Source organism: Mesoplodon bidens (assembly GCF_964165515.1).
Source record: "Mesoplodon bidens genome assembly, chromosome: 12".
Taxonomy (NCBI): Eukaryota; Metazoa; Chordata; class Mammalia; order Artiodactyla; family Ziphiidae; genus Mesoplodon; species Mesoplodon bidens.
Window position 1 is genome coordinate 68,771,836 of NC_138168.1, and position 21,561 is coordinate 68,793,396.

The 21,561-nt window shown below is 41.3% G+C and overlaps 1 protein-coding gene across 6 annotated transcripts in view; it reads right to left on the reverse strand.

Annotated features, from left to right (window-relative positions):
* Positions 1 to 21,561, reverse strand: part of NHSL1 (NHS like 1) — a 242,009-nt gene that overhangs the window by 77,593 nt on the left and 142,855 nt on the right. Inside the window, exon 2 of one of the 6 annotated variants that reach the window (XM_081250680.1) lies at positions 20,266 to 20,485. The exons of 4 other annotated variants lie outside the window; for them this stretch is intronic. In XM_081250680.1, the coding sequence (XP_081106806.1) occupies positions 20,266 to 20,293 (28 nt within the window). In that variant the 5' untranslated portion in view covers positions 20,294 to 20,485. Of the gene's footprint in view, positions 1 to 20,255; positions 20,486 to 21,561 lie in introns of all 6 variants that reach the window. One more of the 6 variants, XM_081250679.1, reaches the window with a different exon arrangement.

Below are 21,561 nucleotides of genomic sequence, written 5' to 3' on the forward strand. Positions count from 1 at the left end.
CATTCCATAACTGGCCTCATCTGTCTCCCATACTAGGACCTTCCCTCCTTGAGGACCAGGACCAGGCCTTTATTGGCTTTGGAGATGCCAGTAAGTTTGACTAAATGACAAAAATGAATCTATTCCTTGTCTGTAAGGAATTCTATTGAATAGAAGAAGACAGATACAAGCAAACGGTAATAAGACATTTTAAAACAGAGGGTAAACTCTAATGGGGGCCAAAAGGAAATGATATCAGGGAAAACATGACATAGCAGGATGACATGTGAGCTAGACCTTGAAGGCTTTGCTACATAGAGAGGATATGAAACACATTCCAACTAGACAAAAGTGCAAGAGCAAAGGCCAAAAGAAGAGAGCGAGGCGTCTGTGTGCTGGGAATATGAGTCACGTGTACGACAAATGGTGCACGCTGCCTCTGATGGCCTCAGTCAAACCGCCTTGCAGTCACTGGGAGCTGGAAACCACATTTCCCCGACTCCAGTATACCTGAGCCTCCTGGTTTGAAACGTCGCTGCACCTCAACTTGGCTGAGGACTTGAGTCTGCACTCAGCTGGCTCTGGTGGTTAGTCTGGCTGTTGAGACACTTCAGTAGGAGTGGTAACTGCAGCCTCAGCATCCAGTCCCTCCTTACGTGGAGATGGTAGGCTAGACCAGTAGCACTCATTTCGCAGGTAAGGCACACAGCTGTGGCAATGTGATCTTGGAGTCCAAACCTGAGTGCCAGTTTTCTGCTGGCAGCAGAGATAACGGCTCCCTTGGTGAGCCAGTTCTGAACTGGTTTCTTGGAAATCATTCCTGGGAGTTCAACTTGGACCTGTTCCCCAAGTTTTTCCAACGATCCTTACACCCTGTGTTGAATCCCCTTCTGCGTACATTGCTGTCTGCACCTGAACCTGCCTGAGACAATCTGCTAGCCCTTCAGATGAAAAAATGGGGTTCCTAGGGCTGGCAGTGGGAATATGGCTGGAAAAGTAAGTCAGGACTGGTCGGGAGGAATCTTGCCTATTGACTAAAGAGGTCAGACTTCATTCAGTCAGTAATGATTGGACAGCAAAAGTTTTCATATAAGGTAGTGATCCTGTGTTTTAGAAAAATTTGAAAGACATAGAAAAATGAATTGAGATAGTAGGCAAATTCCATAAAACCAAGATAAACTAATGTTGATGAAAGAAGGAATGGAGGTAAGCAGTCTGTGCCCCTTATGTTAATGACTTCCCCCATGCCTCACCTTTGGCTGTAGCCTAACACTGCCCCCCTCTCTTCAATGCTAATCTATTCCAGGTAGGACACTAACAATCTGGGGGGATGGGATACAGTCACCTACTGACTCACGTTAGCCTCTAGTCTCACCAGTCTCTCTTTCAATTTCATATTGCTGGACAATTCTGAATGAACATTTTAGTTCCTGATTACTTCTTACCTTGACAAACTGACTTTTTTTTTTTTGCTAAGAGTGGGGTTTGTATAAACTGTATGGTCATGAACAAAGTCCATAAATGATGGCGCACAGACACATGAAAAGATGTTCAACATCACTAATTATTAGAGAAATGCAAATCAAAACTACAATGAGGTAACACCTCACACAGATCAGAATGGCCATCATTAAAAGTCTACAAATAATAAATGCTGGAGAGGGTGTGGAGAGAAAGGAACCCTCCTGCACTGTTGGTGGGAATGTAAATTGGTACAGCCACTATAGAGAACAGTATGGAGGTTCCTTAAAGAACTAAAAAGAGAGTTACCATATGATCCCACAATCCCAATCCTGGGCATACATCCAGAGAAAACTCTGATTCGAAAAGATACAGGCAATGTTCATAGCAGCACTATTTACAATATCCAAGACATGGAAGCAATCTAAATGTCCATCGACAGATGAATGGATAAAGAAGATGTGGTATACACACACTATGGAATATTACTCAGCCATAAAAACGAATGAAATAATGCCATTTGCAGCAACATGGATGGACCTAGAGATTATCATACTAAGTGAAGTCAGACAGAGAAAGACAAATATCATATATTACTTACATATAGAATCTAAAAAAATGATACAAATGAACATATCTGCAAAACAGAAACAGACTCACAGACACAGAAAACAAACTTATTGTAACTGAAGGGGATAGCAGGGGGATAGCGGGGGTCATGGGGGAGATAAATTAGGATTTGGGGATTAACATATACACACTACTATATATAAAACAGGTGGACCACAAGGACCTATTGTATAGCACAGGGAAGTTGCTCAATATCTCATAATAACCTATAATGGAAAAGAAAAAAATAAAGAAATGTATCTTATAAAAAAGACCATAAATGAAAAATAACATAGTTTCTGTTTATTTTTAAAACACTGTCTTTTCCTCAATGTTAATTACATACAACTCTGAAATACTGCATCAATTCTGATAAAGAATACACAAGAAAATCTAGCCACTATCAATATTTAGGAAAAGAACATCAGTGTTTAGGGAAAGAACATAGATAATTGAAACAGGACAGCCAGCACTTTATTAAAGCAGCTATGATGGCAATGCCAGAACACTTAGATGCAAACAGAATCCACTCATTATATTAAGGTAAGAGGAATTACTGAGGGACCTTAAGGAGCTTTCAGAATCTCCAGGTGGCCAGAGGATAAGTTTACACACCACATAGTCAGGACTGTTACAATGAAACGTTGCCGCTGTCGCCGCCTGCTGGTCATCACCGGCTATCACTGATCATGTACATGTCTGGATGTCAAGTGTCCACAGAAGCAAATGTTGGAAGAGCAAGAGACCAGTGCTGCTGGGCTTGCCAGGAGATCCAAACAGCCTACACAGCTATTGCCTATGATTCCTCAGTTTGGCATCCAAATTCAATCAGTGGGTCTGGGTGACAGAGCCTAGGTCATGTACCTGCAACTCTAGCTGCAAGGGAATCTGGGAAATGAAGGTGTTAGCTAACATGATAGGAGAAGTCAGGCCAAACAGGGAGTGAGATGGAGCTGAATGAGCCAGTGAAAGAAACTGCTGCAGGATTTCTGGCCAAGTTCTTGAGAAAGAACAATTACAAGAGGCTCCAAAATCAATTGGGATTCATCGCCTTTTATATCTGTTTTTGATTCAGATCCAGAAATATAGTCATCTACATCTGATCTTCCTAAATCAGCAGCTGAGAAAGTTGGAGAATGCTTTTACTCAAATTGCATCAGTGGCCCACAAGTAGTATTCAACATGGTCACCTACTAAGTACATCAACTCAACACAGCCCAGGACTGGTTTCTTTCCATAGACTTCATTTTTGGAGAACTTAAAAAAAAAAAAAAAATTACAGCAGATTTTTTAAAAGACATGTTCAAATTCACATTATATAAGAAAAATAATGGCAATAGAGGTGAGAGTGGAAGGTTCAAAGGAATGATTTTCAAGAAACCGGAATTTATTCCATAGGTTGTTGCAATCTGACTTCACAAATTAAAAGAGCAAGTTCGATAAACTCACTTTTCCAACTACCTTATGTAATTAAAATTGGGGAAAAAAATGAACAGAAACAATGCTAGAAAAGTTTATGTTTGGCCTTAATTATCTACTATATCATGTGTTCTCAGGAAGAAGAGTGAATAATCTAAGCAGTGATATAGAAACTCTGATACTTACACATTCCAAAATGCTACTGAAGAATTAAACACTCCATAGGTGAGCATCTATTGAGAGAATACAATTCTTCTGAGCATACTGCACAAATAAGCCATCTCTGAAATGAGGCAGGAAAAAACCACCATGTAGATAGTAATATCTTCAGCAGTATTTTTTCAAGGCATAATTTAGTGGTAATTTAGTGAATCTCCTTAAAAAAATTCTATTTTGCTATCCAATTTTCCTTTTGATAAAATGACCTGAAGAAAGTCTTATCAAGAAACAAATGACAATCAAATGGAATTTCTATGTATCTCATTAGTCAAAAATATTTATTTCTTCATAAACACCCTGATATTATAAAATAAAAGCATTAAATATTAATGTTCTTACCCAGTTTTTTAAAAATCAGAGAAATGGCATCTTGGATGAAGAAAGTAGTTTACTGCCATCTCGATCTATGAATAATTTAATTTTGCAAGGCGAGTGTGACATGTGTACAAGATTTTTCTTTTTTTTTTTTTTTTTTGCGGTACGCGGGCCTCTCACTGTTGTGGCCTCTCCCGTTGCGGAGCACAGGCTCCGGACAAGCAGGCTCAGCGGCCATGGCTCACGGGCCCAGCCGCTCCGCGGCATGTGGGATCTTCCCGGACCGGGGCATGAACCCGTGTCCCCTGCATTGGCAGGCGGACTCTCAACCACTGCGCCACCAGGGAAGCCCACAAGATGTTTTTTTAATCGTCATGATACATAGTCCACGTCAGAAGAGCAACAGGGAGCAGGGCAACTTTCGTAAACAATCTTTGAAAACAAGTACAGTTGTCTGCAGGTTGTTGTCTGGTGCTAGTTCTCTCTCACACTTCAGAAATGACGCTCCTCCACACACAACTAAAGGTTTCTAACACGATGTCTGGAGAAGGATCCAGAACACTTACATTGGCCATATCGTATTTCTTATTCCCTCCATTTCAGGATTCAGAGAGGGTTGATTGGTAACTCTTTGCTTCCCATTTATATTACTGAAAGGTTCTATCTCTAAAAAAGAAACATGTCAGCCCTCTCTGTCTATGGTGGTATGAACAAAGAAGAACAGAGAGCGATGCTCACCACCCAGCTCTGCAAGGGTTGAGCGATGCTCACCACCCAGCTCTGCAAGGGTTAAGTCACTGATCGGCTGCAGCTGCTGACCAACAGGGCACCCTGAGAGGAAATTAAGATGATGACAGGGTGAGGCCCTCTGTGCTCTGGACAAGCAGGTCCCTTAGACAGTTAGATGCATATCTCAGGAAGAATTTTAATGACCCCACCTCCATGCATCTTCCCATACACAGAAAAGCATTAAAATCATTTACTCGAGATATCGGTTCTTTGTGGTTAGCAGTAGCCTTTTACTGAGACATAACGCTTGACTGCCCGTATTTTCTCGCCAAAAATCATAAACTGGTTTCTCCCCTGCCTCTTCAGAGCAGTCTCCTCAGAGCTACTGAGTGGCTGTCTCCTGAGCTATAGTCCTCAGTAAGACCCTGAATAAAACTCACGACTCTTGATGCTGGGTGTTTTTCTTTCAGTGACAACAGAGCCTGAATGAGAAGTTGGTCAATTCCACCTTGAGTTCTAATTTTTGGAACAAACACATGAGCTTCGACCAGATCTCTCTAACCACTATCCAATTTTCCACTGTGTGGAGAACAGACTGTATACAAGTAACAAGAAGTAGGAAGCTACTGTGGTGAGCTAGGCAAGAAATAATGGGGGCTTGAACTGGTGCTGAAAAAAGAAATGGGTGGATTCAAACTATATTTAGGAGATAGAACAGAAAGGTTAGATGTAGGGGCTTCCCTGGTGGCACAGTGGTTGAGAGTACGCCTGCCAATGCAGGGGACATGGGTTCGTGCCCCGGTCCGGGAAGATCCCACGTGTCGCGGAGCGGCTGGGCCCGTGAGCCATGGCCGCTGAGCCTGCGCGTCTGGAGCCTGTGCTCCGCAACGGGAGAGGCCACGACAGTGAGAGACCCACGTACCGCAGGAAAAAAAAAAAAAAAGGTTAGATGTAGGACATAAAGAAAGGGAGGATCAGTTAACTCCAGTTGTTGTTGTTGTTGCTGTTGTTTTCTGCAGAATTTACCTTGGGGGAGGCTAGTGATGCTGTCTATTGAGAAAGGGAACCCTGGAGGGGGAACAGTTGAAGGGGAAGGGAATCAAAACATGCTCCAATGGAGCCGTCCATGGGACCCGCAAGTGAAAATCTCACATGGCCAATTGCATGTTAAGTCTGAAACTCAGAGGAGAGGCCAGGGTCAGAGATTAAAAACAACTTGGAAAACAACAAGGTCCTACTGTAGAGCACAGGGAACTATATTCAATATCCTGTGATAAACCATAACGGAAAAGAATATGAAAAAGAATGTATATATATGTATAACTGAATCACTTTGCTGTACAGCAGAAATTAACACAACACGGTAAATTACTATACTTGAATAAAATAAAAATTTTAAAAAAGCATACTTGGAAATGAGCATACAAAAGGTACTTAAAAGCACTGAATGAGAACACCTGGGGAAAGAAGGTAGGTAGAGAAGAGAACGGAGGGTTGAATCCTAAGGCTCTTGGTTTGAAAGAGCAAGAAAGAGTCAAGAAGTGGCCAGTGAAGTAGGTTCTTAAAACTCTAAGGGAGGAAACTGTATCAAAGGGGGGAAATAGTCACGTGCACAGAATGTGCTACCAAAGTGAGGCAAAGACAAAAATGTAAGCGCTGCATCCGGCCACAGGGAAGCTGCGAGTTCCCTGAGGGGATGCACAGCGCGCAGTGGACGATCCAGATCCACATCCAAGAAAAAGTGAAGAGGCGGCGGGAAAGTGAGGAGATTGGATGTAGACCACCTGGTTTATTAACATGTTTTGCTCTGAAGACAAAGAGAAAAATGGGTGGGCAGGTAAAGGATATGTGAGGTCAAGAAAGTAGTTTCAAACTCTGAAATACGTCATTATAACATCCCTTTTCATAAAAATTTTGGTCTGTTTCTCTTCAAGCTCTCTGGTTTGTTTCTGTGTCCATGGGTCACTGAAAAGCCCTTTTTAGATTCACATTATTACAAAACAAGATTCAACAATCTGGGTTAATGAATGACAATAATCTTTAGGCATAAAGGGAGGGGATTATTTTCTGAATCAATGAGTTTCATTAATGGAAAAAAGAAAGGGTCTCCACCCCCCCCCCCATTTCACCCTTTCCTGATCTCTTTGTATAGCATTTGCGATCTCCATCTTCCCACCAAACAATGGCTGGACACAGGTTCTGAACATTCCTGAGAAGAATCACTCATTTGGGCAAAAGGAACCCAGCAAGGCAATTACAGGAAGTCTGCTCCCCATGTCTTGCAGCTCATCCAGCATTTTTTGTATTTAGGAAGAAAAAATTGTCATTGGGAGGTGGAGGGCGTGGGGAAGGCAATGGATTAATGAGAACATTTTAAGGTAAAAAAGCTGGAGCAAAATAGCTCCATATCTCCAGGAATAGAAGACAGTGCACTGAGACAGGGGAATTCTTGACTCCCTTGATTGGGAATTCTTGACACGGAATCATCATGAATACTGGAAGAGAACAGTCATGGAGAGTATGAAATCTAAGGACATAAGAATGGGAAGCCCAAACCCACATCTATGTTGCAGGTCTGGCCTGGTGCCAAATAGCAAGATTGCTCTGTATTTTTAAAGGACAGAACAGTCTTTAGGGAGACAAAACAAAAACAATAGCTAGAAGTTAATAGTGCTTACTCTGAGCCGACCATTTCCATGCATGATCTCATTTAACTCACTGATGCTGATCACAGCCCCGAGGTGTCGTTGTGGAAACAGAGACGCAGTAAGGAGCTAAGTAATTTTCAAAGGCCGTAAGCTTGTCCAGTGGTGGGGCAAGAATTAAAACCAGGTATGGGATGCTGGAAGCCCCCTCCTAATTACTCGCCACCCCATAGGCCCTCTGGGGATGCCTATGGAAGGAGTAATCACTTAACAAAGAAGACACAGCAAGCCAAGCCCCACATAGATGCACACAAAGCCTGAGAACCGAAAGCTAAATTTAAGCATGGATTTTAAGTGCACTTTTTATCGGGTACAGAAAAGTGCACAAATGGTTAAGTGAGCAGCTTACTGAATTGCCACAAAGTGGATGTCCATGTAACCAGCACCCAGATCAAGACATAGATGGTTACCAGCTCCCAGAACTCCCTGTTCATGTCCCAAAGGTAACCACTACCCTGACATCATCACCAAAGATTACTCCTGCCTGTTTGTGAATTTTATATGATGGGAATCATACTCTCCTGTGTCTGGCATATCTCACTCAACACTATGTTTGTGATATCCATCTAGGTGGTTGCATGTAGCAGTAGTCTGTTTATTCCTAGTGCTGTATGGTAAAAGACTTACTCATCCATTTTATTATGAATGGACATTTGTTTTTTTCCTCATTTGGGGCTACTATGAAAAGTACAGCTGTGAACATTCTCATGCATGTCATTTGGTGAACATATTTATATCTTTATGTTGGGTACCTCACTAAAAGGGGAATTTGCTGGTTCATAGCGTGCATATATCCAGCTTCTACATAGATAATGCCAAAAAGCTTTCCACAGAGGAAAGACCAGTAGAGTGATTTAAAGGTATTCTTCCACATCAAGTGAGTACTCAAGTAAAAACAGAATTTAAAAATACTGAAGGGATGTTCCTGTGATTATCACAAGACCATTCGTAAATATCAAAAATAAATTAAAAGGAGAGTCTTTGTCTTTGAAAATCACCTGAATGATGGAAGCCCCTCTTGCCAAATTTTCATGTAATAAAAGCCAAAGAGAAAATTGGTTGAAACGGTGTTGAAAGGGTTGGCACATAGAACAACCGGGCTGGCTACAAACTGGTAGAGACAGAGTACCCTTTGGCCAAGGATTGCCATTTCTAGTCCTCACACCTTGATAGGTGAGATCTGGAACCTTACTGTGTCTGGGCCTTGGTTTTTTCACATCTATAACGAGAGAATCACACTAGTTGAGCTCAAAGTTCTATTTGGGGCACAAACGTATGTGATATAAATAGATAAAAGAGATGCTTCTAGCCTGTCAGAAACAGCAAGGATTCAGTCCTGTACAATCACTATACACACCCCGAGCAAGAAGATATAAAATCATTTTATTTTGCTGCAAAATAAAAGACAACATAAAATTGGAGGTTAGCTAGGCTGATACAAGAGGGAATGAAGCAGAGTTCTAAGGACAACTTAAGTGTTGGGGAAATACTTGGGGATCCGATAAGGAAGTCTATTAGGGGAAAAAAGGATTTGAAAATATCTGGCCAAAATGATCACAAGATTAGAGATAAAATTGCTCGGGTCAATGTTAAAACCTCATATTTTGTCATACACAGTCCCCACTTCTCTTCCTTCTTATATATGCCCCTTCCCTGCCCTCTCTTCTTTTACCCAGAACACCAGTAATATATGAACAAATTCCAGTGGGTTTGCCATTTTTCTCCAATTTTTATTATAAGCCATTTCAATAACTATGAACCTTCATACTTTCCCTGGAGTCAAGAGCTTGGTTTTTATTCTTTTTTGCTTAAAAATACAAACATGTAAGTTTACTAATTTTCCTCTGCATGCAGTTTTGGCTACACTTCATCAGTTTTGAAATTTAACTGTCTCTGTATCACTACTTTCAAGAGTCTACTTTTGTATTTAAATATCCTCATTTCCTTCTATTTTTTACCTGCAATACTAATGAATTTTAAAATAACCTGACACAGGGTCTTAAGTTGAATAAAATCCATCTTGATAATATCCATAAAAATTTTGTCAATCTTGGTCCTTTTTTAAAAATGCCCCCAGCATCTATCCTGCTTCTTTACACTTACAGATATGCCTTTAAAAAGGTAATACACCCTGTAATGTGTGTAACATTAGCTTCTTTGTCTTTGCTTTGCAGTGTTTAAACAAGAAAGCAAATTGAGCCAGCTGTATAAGCAGCACACAAATCAATGTTGTCTCTCTTTGGGCTCCTCCTTTTTATCCTATTGACATATGAGGTCAAGAACAGAGTTGTGAGGCTGCACTGGATTTTGTACGGATAAGGCTTTCTTTCGTAGTTACATATTTTAGAAACTAAAGTTATGTGCAGAGGAAAAAGAAAAAAAAAACCCACAATGAAACACCAAAACCCATACAGACATGTAGATGAACGTTGCAATGTGGCTCACAACCAGCAGCCTGGGACAGTGAAGCAGGAGAGGCAAAAGTGCAACAGCAGCAAAAGTTTCTGTTCTTTTTAAAAGATGAAGTGACAAAAGAGTAATAAGGCTTATAAGGCTTGCTGCACTATGAAAACAAATCCCCTCATTTTCATTCGTGCACAGCAGCTGAATTTATAGCTCCCGTCACTGGCAAGTCAGAGTGCAGCAGGATTACCGGTGTTCGGGCACTTGCTGAGAGCATCTGCATATGAAGAGTAAAAACAAGTGGGTACGATCCCTACCAATCCACTTAGGAAACAGAAAACGCTGAGTGAAAGGATCCTCTTTGACGCTGCAGTGTCACAAACAGCGGTTAGATTAACAGAGGCTATGTGGCATTTAACACACATACAGGACAGAGAGGAAAACGGTAGTTAACAGTTATTGGGTCTAGACAGGTTCCAGGCAAGCTTTACATGCATTATACCATCTGAAGTGCATGAAAATCTCACGAGTTAGGGAATTACCATCTGTGTATTAGAGGTGAAAGAGCTGAGACGCAGGGAAGGTAGGTGACTCCTGCCCCCTGCCATACAGTCCCCTGCAGAGCTGAAGTCACCAGTGGTCAGACAGCTCCACACAAGAGCCTGTGAACTGGATGCCAGACCTGTCTCCTACTTTATTCCTCCTCTGAGGTTCATGGGCCATTTTCCAGTTCATACTTTGTAATTTACTGGGTGCTAGTAAATTGTACACATAAGACTCAGGTGAGAGGATCAGGGAGAGAAACCAAGTTATTTGACATAATTATAAGGCTTTATATGTAAATATAATGTCAGATGATTATACGATAAGCCTAAAATATCAAGATTTTGTTTCTGATATTTCTTTTTAAAATATACTCCTAATACTCAGAGAGAAACTGGAGTAATGAAGAATTATAAAGAGTGGTAAAATGGAGAGAAAAAAACCAAAGGTTTCCATTCAGAAGGAAGGGATGAAACATACTTAGAAGAAAAACAATAAGTAAGTAGATCTAGGTTAATAAGTGTGCCCAAGGAAGTGTGAGGACCAAGGAAGAAAGGAAATGGAGAGAGACAATTCAGTAGCCAGCCTGGTCTTCGAACACCACTGGGCAGGAGCTTTGCTCTCATACTAAGTAAATGTTTCTTTTGAAAAAATAAATATGCAGACACAAAGACAAGAGACTGACTTAGAAAAACAAGAAAATGTAGACAATATCTGAGGGATGAAATGAATGTGCAGGTCAGATGAAACTCTTATTTCCAAAGTCAAAATTATATCTCAAATTCATTACACATATAAAATAAGCAAAGCAAGCAAAAAAAAATTTTGTTGGCGGGGCTGCCCCATCAGGTCAGTAGCCCATTCTTTTAAATTTTCATTCTTCAACTAGTCATTCAAAGAATTATCTGTAAGGTTGTTATTTCGTGCTCTGAGAGGGACAGATACATTTGTCCTCTCAGGCGGTCGTCCATTTCTACAAAGGCTAGTGAGTGAGCAGGGTTATCAACTCTGTTAATTTCTGACTCTGCTATTATCATCCTATGCAGACATAACTGTTTCCTATTTTGATACCAAGTCAACTGTTTTAATATTTACTATGGACAAATTCACCACACTGACAAAGCATGGCCCAGACTTAAGTCTTTGCCTGTCCTATACATCACAAATAAAATGAATGGCTTTCAGAATTGCAACATGACAGTACAGTATTTCTTCAATGGAGTCACAATCAAATCCTCTCTCTTTTCCTTAACAAAAGATTAGTATATTTCAAGCATCTGGGGCTTGACGGGGCCTTTGACAGAGAATAGCGCTCATAAAGGTAATATTAGAGAAACTATGCTAAAAGGAAGTAAACATCTTAAATGTCCTACTTTTTTTTTTTTTTTTTTTTTTTTTTTTGCAGTACGCGGGCCTCTCACTGTTGTGGCCTCTCCCGTTGCGGAGCACAGGCTCCGGACGCGCAGGCTCAGCGGCCACGGCTCACGGGCCCAGCCGCTCCGCGGCATGTGGGATCTTCCCGGACCGGGGCACGAACCCATGTCCCCTGCATCGGCAGGCGGACTCCCAACCACTGCGCCACCAGGGAAGCCCAAATGTCCTACTTTTATACAACACTTGGAAAAATTGAGAATGAGCCTTTGATACTGTACTACCAAACACAATCTTCATTCCTCAGATTTATTGTTAACCTTTCCTGAACAAAGTCAGCATATAATAACGTAAGATTCCCCTGGTTGATTTTTCCACTGGAGCCTTTAGAAGTCTAAGACACACTCACGGGCATGCTTCGGGTCAACTCTGATGTTCTGGAGGTCAGGGAAAGATCTCAGATCAGCCAGAAGTAAAGCCCCTCACAGCTATCAGAAGGAGCATTTAATTTTAGTGTCTGTCAAACATAGCCCATTCAATATGAAGGGCCACTGGAAATCAAGTGTCCTGACAGAAAGGTTCCCAAACTAAGAAGCTCCCATATGTCAGCCCCATTTTTGTTTTAACAAAATACCATGAATTCAGCACCTTAAAACAATACCCACTTATTTATCTCAGGGCTGTACAGCTCTGAAGTCCAGCAGGCTTGGCCGGGTTCTCTGCTTAGGGTCTCACAAGGCCTACATCAAGGTGTCGGCTGCTGTGGGCTCTTACTTGGAGGCTGTAGAGCAAGAGCTGCTTCCAAGCTCATTCAGGTGTTGGCTGAATTCAGTTCCTTCTCAAGGTTTCCCGGTGGCTGCCCCCATCTTCAAGCTGGCAAGAGCACACTGACTCCTCCCACACTTGGAGCCTCTCCCACCCCCCTTCGCCAGCGGCTCTGCTCTTTAAGGCTCCTGTGATTACATGAGGCCCACCCTAGATAATCCAGGCTAATCTCCCCTTCTTAAGGTCACTGAGTAGTAACCTTAATTACATCTGCGAAGTCCCTTTTTGCCATGTAGTGTAACAAGACGACAGGCATGGCGCCAGCTGATGGACATCACGAGGCCAAAGTCTGCATACCACGGTTGGTATTCCATGATTTGGATTCCTCATTCCAGAAGCCTCAAACATACTATCTTAGCCTGATAATCAATTATGGCTCCATCATTAAATTGTTTATCTGTACTTGTCTTGAATGGGTTAATATTTTTGGTATGCGCCACCATCCAGGTCATAAATCCCTAGACCCGGAACACCTGGCTTTGGTTGACAATATCCGCGTCATTTATCCCTACAGAATAATGTGGTCCTGCATCCCAAACATGGTTTTCCCAGGTAAAACCCAAATTACTTTAGAACTTTTTTTTGGCATAGTTACTTCTTTCCAGACAAAAAAAAAAAATCTTACTTGTGCAATTCTTAATGCATTTCAACTCCTTGGAACCTCCTTAAAGAGAACAGTTGGAAATGAGCCTCAGTATCCCAGGTGTGAACAGTTTATAACTTTATACACGGGCAGGCTAATGTTTTCTATTTTGCTTCTAATACTAAGCCAGATGATACACCAGAATTTTCCCTCATATTTTTAAAGATTTTCAAATATGAATGAATTACCTCAATGAAGTCTTATGTGATTCTTGGCATCAAGCCCAATGACTGATACACATGCCCTGCCTTCTAGGTTCCTATTGCCCAGCACAAGAAGACAGACAGCTGCATGACAATGTGACAGGCAGCACGGAGGAGGGCTTAAAAACCGGCTTTGGAATGTTAGAGATAGACAGCTTCCAAGACGAGGTAATGTATGAACTAAGTCCTGTCGGTCCAATCTAAATGTTAGGTAGATGTGACGGGAGAAACAGATAGTCCTCCTAAGCTGAGGGTCCTGACACGTGCAAAGAAAGATGAGCAAAAGTGGTGAATGGGGATGGGGGAAGAGGCAAGTGAGAATTGAGGCTGAAGAGGAAAACAGGGAGATGCTCTTTTATAAAGGGCTCCCCTGCATCATATTAAAGAAGTTAAACTTTATCCTGAAGGCAATGTTATGGGTGGGGGACGGGACTGAAGAGTTACAGTAAGAGAAGAAACACGATGAGGTCTGTTACATTCTGGATAGGGTCTGAAGTAGGGGATCAGAGAGCAATTAGCCTAGAATTAGAAAGTTAGACTCCCAATAAACCAATAAAAGCATGAAATGCTAAGTCATCACACTAAGGCAGTGCTAGCCCAGGGGATGAAGACGAGAGGCAGGTTCCAGAACATATTAAAAAGGTGGAATTGACAGGAAGTATAGGAAAATGAAAGAGGAGGAAGCAAGAGAATTGCCAGTTTCCCCAATAACATTCCAGGTACTTTATCTCATTTGATTCCCACAAAATCACCCCATCAAGTAGGCAGGGCAGCCACTTCTATTTATTAGATGGGGAAAATGGCTCAGTGGGTAAGTGGCTTCCTCAGAGTCAGTAAATGATAGACTCAGGATGAGAAACTCTCTCTGACTCCTAGGTTAAGAGTCTTTCTGCTTCACTTGCAAAAATTTTACTCGTGGTTAATCACGAGTGGTTAATCATGCAGATTTCAGGCTCACCATCCTGAATGTGCATTTTAGTAAGATCTCAACTGGTCATTAAAATGATGGATGGGTCCACCGTTTTCATTTTATTTGAGCTGAAAACACAACCTACAGGTTAAAGTTCCTGTAATTTTTAATAACCATAGTAGTTCACAGAGGTAAAGGGGAAGAAATAAAGTCCTTAATGCAGCTAAGCACTCATTCACTAACAGATATTAATAAAGCACCTCTAGGTACACTCTGATATAAGGTCCTGAATACTAACCAGCTTGTTCTCATAGTACCTAACACGGACAGAAAAACACAGGGACCAAGTTGCAAGCATATTGACGGAGAAAACGGGGAACAAGTGTTGTAATGGAAATAGAGTGAAATGCATACAGGGGAAGCCTAGAAAATAATCCAGTGGATCTGAAAATTTAGAATCAGGAAGGTCAAATGAGATAAAATTTCAAGAGAAATATTTAAATAGATATAAAAAGGAAAAAGTCCCATATTTAAATGATGACTTGCTAAGAGAAAATAATCTCATATTTCTAAAGATAATTTTATCACTTTCCTTTTATCTACAGTCCCATGAATGGGCCATTCATGGGACTATGCATTGGAGCGGAGTTTTTTGTTTTGTTTTATTTTTGTTTTTTTCCAATTGAAAACTCAAGAGGGAAGAAAGTGCTTAAAGGCTGTGCTTCTCCTTGGTGAGTAAATCCCCGGTCCTTTAGGAGAAGTGTAACCACTTCAGGACGGTGCTTGAGAGGAGCCAGCAGGGGACTGGCCATTTCCCTGATGGTGACCTGCCCCTTCAAAGACCAAGAAGGTACCTGGGAAGCATGTCTCCCTCCCTGTCACCACAAAGTCTAGACTCATTTGTTCTGAATGTTTGAATTTCTAGAAACACATTAACCTTCCTCCTCCTCTCTGATCAGCTTCCCCCTCTTAACAAGCCATTAATGGCTGAAATCGTTGCACTAGGTTTTTCTATCAGGTTGTATAGAAAGTAAAACTTTGAAAGTTAAAAATCTTTCTTGCTCTGCTTATTGCCTGCATATTTTCAGTCCCATTGAAAGTAGAAAAATCCACTTTTCTATTTTCAGTTATCCTCAGAAGAGTCCATTTACTTTCATGGAGAGTGATGGATGAAGTCCTTTCCACCTAAACTAGGTTAAATATTACATTTCATTCCTTTAATCACAGATACCAATTGGAATTCTTTCTTGGTCAAGATAACGGGATAAGCCCCCAAGGAGCTAAGAATCTAGTGGGGAAGCCACAGCACCTTTCACTGCCAAACACATGACATGGTATGTCACAAAGAACCTGCAAATCTCACTCAATGAGTGGGTCAGAGCCTGCCCTCCATTTTAATAATGCTATGAAAGGGGAAAAAAAAAATCCGGGGTTCTATGAAAGAGTAAAGTATCAAGCACTTATCATGAGAGGACTTTTTGATATTCCTTATAACAAACCAAGGCTCAGCAAAACAAGTATATGCATAAGAATAAAAACTGTGAGCTGCTTATTAAATATTTCTGTTAGCTTCCTAATATGGATAGGCTCCCTACTGTTTAGTTCTAACTTAATCCCTATCCAAAAAAAAAAAAAAAAAAAAAAAAGCCATGGGAATCAATTTTCCAAAATTCCAACAGAAACTCTCTTATCAAATTTATTTCTTAAAAACTAAAGGTACACCTTGGTAGCTACATTAAATACACAAATAGCTACATTTGATGATAAAATGAGACAGATTGGAATGATCTTCACTCCCACTGCAGAAAAGATGAAGGCATCTCATTAAAGACCACACCTTCCACGAGCACCGGACAAGAACACTACTCACCTGGGGCTGTGGTTTCAGCAAGGAAACCTTTTCATTTTCTGCCAGAATAAAGGATCTGACACAGCTACAAGTTCTGTGGTTCTTAGAAAACCACTTTTCTCCTCTATGGTTTAGTTTTGGCCTGTGACTGATGTTCCCAAAATAACGAGAAATTGCCAAGGCTTGAGCTTTTACTCTGAGTGAAAGGTGTCTTGAGCAAAGGAGTGGCATGAGCTCACTTAGGTTTTCAAAGGTTCACTCTGGCTACTGGGTTGAAAACGGGCTGTCAAGGGAAGCTGTGATAGTCGTCCAGGTGAGACCCGGCAAGGAGCTGGCAGTGGAGGTGGCCAGAGGTAGTCAGATCCCAGAAAAGATTTTTTTTAATTGAGTCAATAGGATTTTCTGACATTAAACGGGGGAGGTTAGGAGAGAAACAGGAATCATATATGACTTCAAGGTTTATAGCCTGCTCAACTGCAAAAGTGGATTTGCCACCTATGGAAATGAGGAAGGTTGCAGTGGGACAGATGTGGGGACAAAGCAGGAAGGGGACCAGGAGAGTTCATGAAGTCCTTCAGACATCCAATTGGAAACGTGAAGGAGCCAGTTGGATATTCACATTTGAAATTTAGGGGAGAGGTCCCAGTTGAAGATAGAAATGTGGGAATTGTCAGTACATCACAAATACTAGATTCCCTTACTGAAAAGCAGCGAAGGGCTCTTGACACTGATTAGAGAATTATCTTAGAATTGACATGAGAATTCTCGCTGTGCAGTGAGGAAGCATGACTCTGGCAGAGAGAAGCCTGCCTGTTCTCTCGCTTCTCTATCGGGCATGCCTACAGCCTGACCTAATTGCAGACATCACAGAGTTGCTAGGGGCCAGTATCAAGCGGGAGACAGAGAAAGGTAGCTGGTCTTCATACACAGAGCAGGAAGGTCACTTTCCAGTGTTGAAATGAGGGAAAGGGAAAATTAAAGAAAACCTAGTCAAACACTGTCCAAAATAGCAGTTGGGGAGAACCCTTTGGTATGTCATGTGCCAAAGGAATCTCATCTATTTTAGGGGCTCCTGTTTTCCCCTCAGTTCACAGACACTTTATCTTTTGCAGATAACACTCCAACAATGGATCTATTCAACGATTTCATGAAGGTGAGTGAGGGGCGGGGAGCAACTAAGACAAACTCACTTCTAGCCAAATTTGTTACTATAAGCCAAAAAAGCATATAAATAAAGATTTATAATGTCTGCCATACCAACATTAACTTTCTGTGGGAAGCAGAAAACATACTGGACCTTAAGCTTTAGATGTTCACAACAAGTGACTGAAAAGAAGCTGTCTCTGTTGTAATCATATAATCCCAAACCTAAAGGTGATGGCAAATATCAAACTAATGTTTTATCTCGTGTTAACCAATGCTTTAAATCATGCTGAAAGCCGTCAAAAATGTACTCATCTGCATTCAGTCCTTCCGGCGTTTATGGACCCTGCTTTTTTGGAGGAATGGACACACAATGTCATTTTTCGAGTCTGCTACTTTTTTTTAACTCTCTTTGTAATTTACTGACAATTCAGCTGGACAACTCCTACACTCACTAACCTGTTCTCTCTGAGGTGGAAAATGGGCCAATTAACAATGGAAGAAAGAATTGAGTGAAAGGAGAAATACTCCAGCGATTAAGGAGAGCCAGTTACCGATTCCTCAACGGTCAACCTGAAATAAGGACATGTCTACCTATGAAGGATAAAACTACCCATCCATCCGTTCCTCTTGTCTATAGATATGCAGAGATTTTTCTGAATACAAAGCAGTTTTATAAAAGGCACCATACGAGCAGACCAAATCTTGTTTTAAACTTTTATCAAGTATTTGTTCTGCCAGGAACATTTCCATTTCCAAAAAGGAATGGTTTTCGTCCCCACTGCTGTGGGAGCAAACACTTCCACTGGAGCAGTTAGAACCGCGTCAGGATACTCTCCTTGGCCTCCCCCGCTTTCAAAATATTTGTGTTGCTACAGTGCTCATTTGCCAGTATATGTGACTTATGGTTCTTTGTATTCATCTGGGTGTATTTATACAACGGGTGATTCCAGAAAACTTTACAAAAGTTGGTGGAAATATGTTGCAATGAAAAACCAGAAGTATATCTGCCTTTTTTCACTATATATGATAGTTACATTGTATTCGCACATTGTGGTAGAAGTGGGTCTTTACTTTCACAAGCCCAAGGTAAGTCTAATCAGTAACTTTATGAAGCACTTAGAGAGGTCACATCTAACTAACATTACTACATACTTGTGAGCAAAGGTCCAGCATTTTATGTAAGTTATTATTTAATCCTTGATCTTTTGTCAGGTAGCTGCTACTCTCATAGCTAAGGAGATCTTTACTGAAGCTTATGTTATTAACGGACAGAGCTGGGATTTCTTGAATCTTCTTCATAGATTAATCTGTTAATGTTTTGTTATCTGGGTCATCATGAGCAGGGAAACCCTTTAAAAAGTCTCTGGCTTTGCTTTGTTCTCAAAGTCAATCTTGGGGAAAGAGGCACCCCCAAATCAGGAGCAAGCAGTAGTGCCTTTTCAGAGGACAGGGAAGCAGCTGGAAAGGTCTTGGGTGCCAAGGAGTCCTGGGCCTGGGAGAAGTCCAGGACCGTGGGAGATGGAAGGCTTTCCTGGGGCGGCGGGGAGCCAGGCACATGGTAAGTACCCATTAACATCTGATGAATTAATACTCACACCCTAAGTTCTGTCAAAACAGTTTGGTCAGATGTGATGAACCTCAGAGGTATTTCAGAACATCAACAAATTTTGTATGAATCTAGATATATAAATTAGCCACCTTGGGATAATATTGGCCTTTTTTGCATAAAACTAGGTATTCTGTTATAGCAACACTTTTGCAGGAAAAGAAGGAACTAGAGCCTCCTTTGTCCTCTTAGAAATGAGGAATGGGTTAAAGAAAAACTCCAAATTTGTAAGTGATGGCCAAGGAAGGCGAGACGGAGTACCATCTGGGGCTAGGTGCTCCCACATGCCTTGTTCTCCCTCACCATGCCACCTCACAGGCATCTTCTGAGGCTCCCTTTTCATTTGCTGAGGAACCTTTTCTGTTTGAAAACAGAAAAGGCACTATTCTCAGCTTCTCAGTTTCCCCAGCCAACTTTCTACCCACTCTGGAATCTCCTGGACTCCTGCCTTTCCTGAAGCCACCTTAACCATTCTGGACCCCCTCTCTCTTCCCTCTCCTAAGAACACCCCGGGCAAGTCGCAGGGCAGCCCTCCGCCCCTCCCCCTCCACACATCAGACAGCAGAGGCAGGTGTCCCAACTTTCATTCTAAAAGTTTCCAAAGCTTGCACAGTTTCACTCGGTGAAATAAAACCACAAGGAGCATAGATGTCCTCTTATGGTCATCAGAGGAGGGAGTTTTTCTCTTTTGTTTCCAAATGCTGTCTTGCCTCTTGCCAAATCTCTCAAGAACAAACATGTAATATATAATCTGACCTTTGAAAACCATACTCCACTTAAATATAAATTCACTTAAACTATATTTCAACTCCCAGTTTCTAAAGCTCCATTTATGCTATTTATATCTTTTTGTTATAAGAAGACATTCCAATGAAGAAGTGGCCACAAGCACTCAAGCCCACCCCCCAACTTGAGTCCTCATTCAAGCCAGCGTGGCCTTTGTCTCCATGGCTCACAGTATTTGCCACATTTTGACAGTAACAACAATACAAATTCTAAACCCAGTTTAAGTTAACAAAACCCAATAAACATGACATAATCAGCAGATGGAGAATGGACATTGCAAATATGATACCCAATAGTTGGTCATTATACTACTGCCTGTCAAATGAAAACCTCTTCATTTCAAATCCAACTGCTATGATTTTATGATTTTATAAAACAATGGACATTTTTCAAATCTAGGAATATCCATCTTCCTACCCTTCCTACCCTGCGTCCCCAATACGTTCAATCATGCAAAAGCTATTAATTGCTGAAAGGCCCTTAGGTTGTTCCGGCAGTATTTTCTCCTGATGTTTAAAATAGAAAAATACATACCCCTGCGTACCTTTGTGCCTGGCTGATGGTGGTGACATGATGTCCTGAGTGGTAAATTGCCTTTATCACACTGGTCCATCTGCCTTCGTCTATTAACTATCACTTTTACTAACGCGTGTGCAGATTACTGATCTGCACCTTTGTAAGCAGAGGGAGTTCAAGACAGCTTAGGTATAATGCAGCCCCCTCAGTGAGCAATCAGAGGACGAGGAGAGGAGGAAGGGGAAAAACTAGAAAAAAAGAGACACGGGAATCAGCAAATAAAGAAAACAAAAATAGGTAAAAATGGGACAGGAGATATTCAAATGGAGAAGCTAACAGAAACCTCTGCCAAAGCTTTTGGTAATTCGAGTCATTTGATTCAGTTCCACCAAATCACCCAGGGCACTATCTTTGCACAGAGCATGCTCCACAGACAAGCAGACCCCCAGCCCTGCGTGCTTCAGGCAGCAAAGCTCTGTTAACTGCTCCTTCATTCCTTAAGGATGGCATCTCCTAGTTTTTATTATATCACCTCTTCAGCACAGTGATCTGGCTTCTACTGCAACATATTTAAAAGCAAGATTTTGATTAGTAGTGGAAGGAAGAAAGAGAATTGAAAGCATGAGAAAGTTTTCAAGGGAAAGACAAAGGAAATAAAGGGCCAGCTTTGTTTGGTTTATTAAATTTCAAGGGCTTTGCCCGCCAGTTTGAAAAATGCATGATATCATCAGTGTGTTTATTAAAAGTGCTACTTGAAATTGCAGATTTAGCAAGTGTGAATTCCTCTTGGTAGCTATAGGTTATCGGCTAGCAATTATATGCAATGTTTAAATGAAAGGAGGAGAGGCTTGCAGGACTATGGTCCTAAAGGCTGCTCCTAATTTAAGTAAAACTCAAAATCTGAATGTATGATAATGAAATGTCCAGATTCACACAGATGCAATATGCCCAAGGTCACTTTGCATTTTGATTGTTCAAGCCTTTTAAAATGATGCTCAGAATCAAATAGTAAAATAGCATAAACTTCGCTCAACACTTACTTGACAGGTTATTACTGGATTTAAGAAGGGGTGGGGAACCTTCCAGAGCAAATGGTTGCTTGCTAACTTGAAAAATGCACTTGTTTCAGCACAGAAATAACAAATCTGTTTCTGATTCCAGACATTATTTTCCAAATGTTGCCAAGAAAAGAATCTAAGGAATTCTTTTACATGTACAACATACACGAGACAACTGGAAAGAGGCCTGTGATCTGTTCCAGGGTGCGCGAGGAGGAAGGACAGAGCTGAATTTCTACGATGAACTGCCCTCTCGGGAGCAGAAA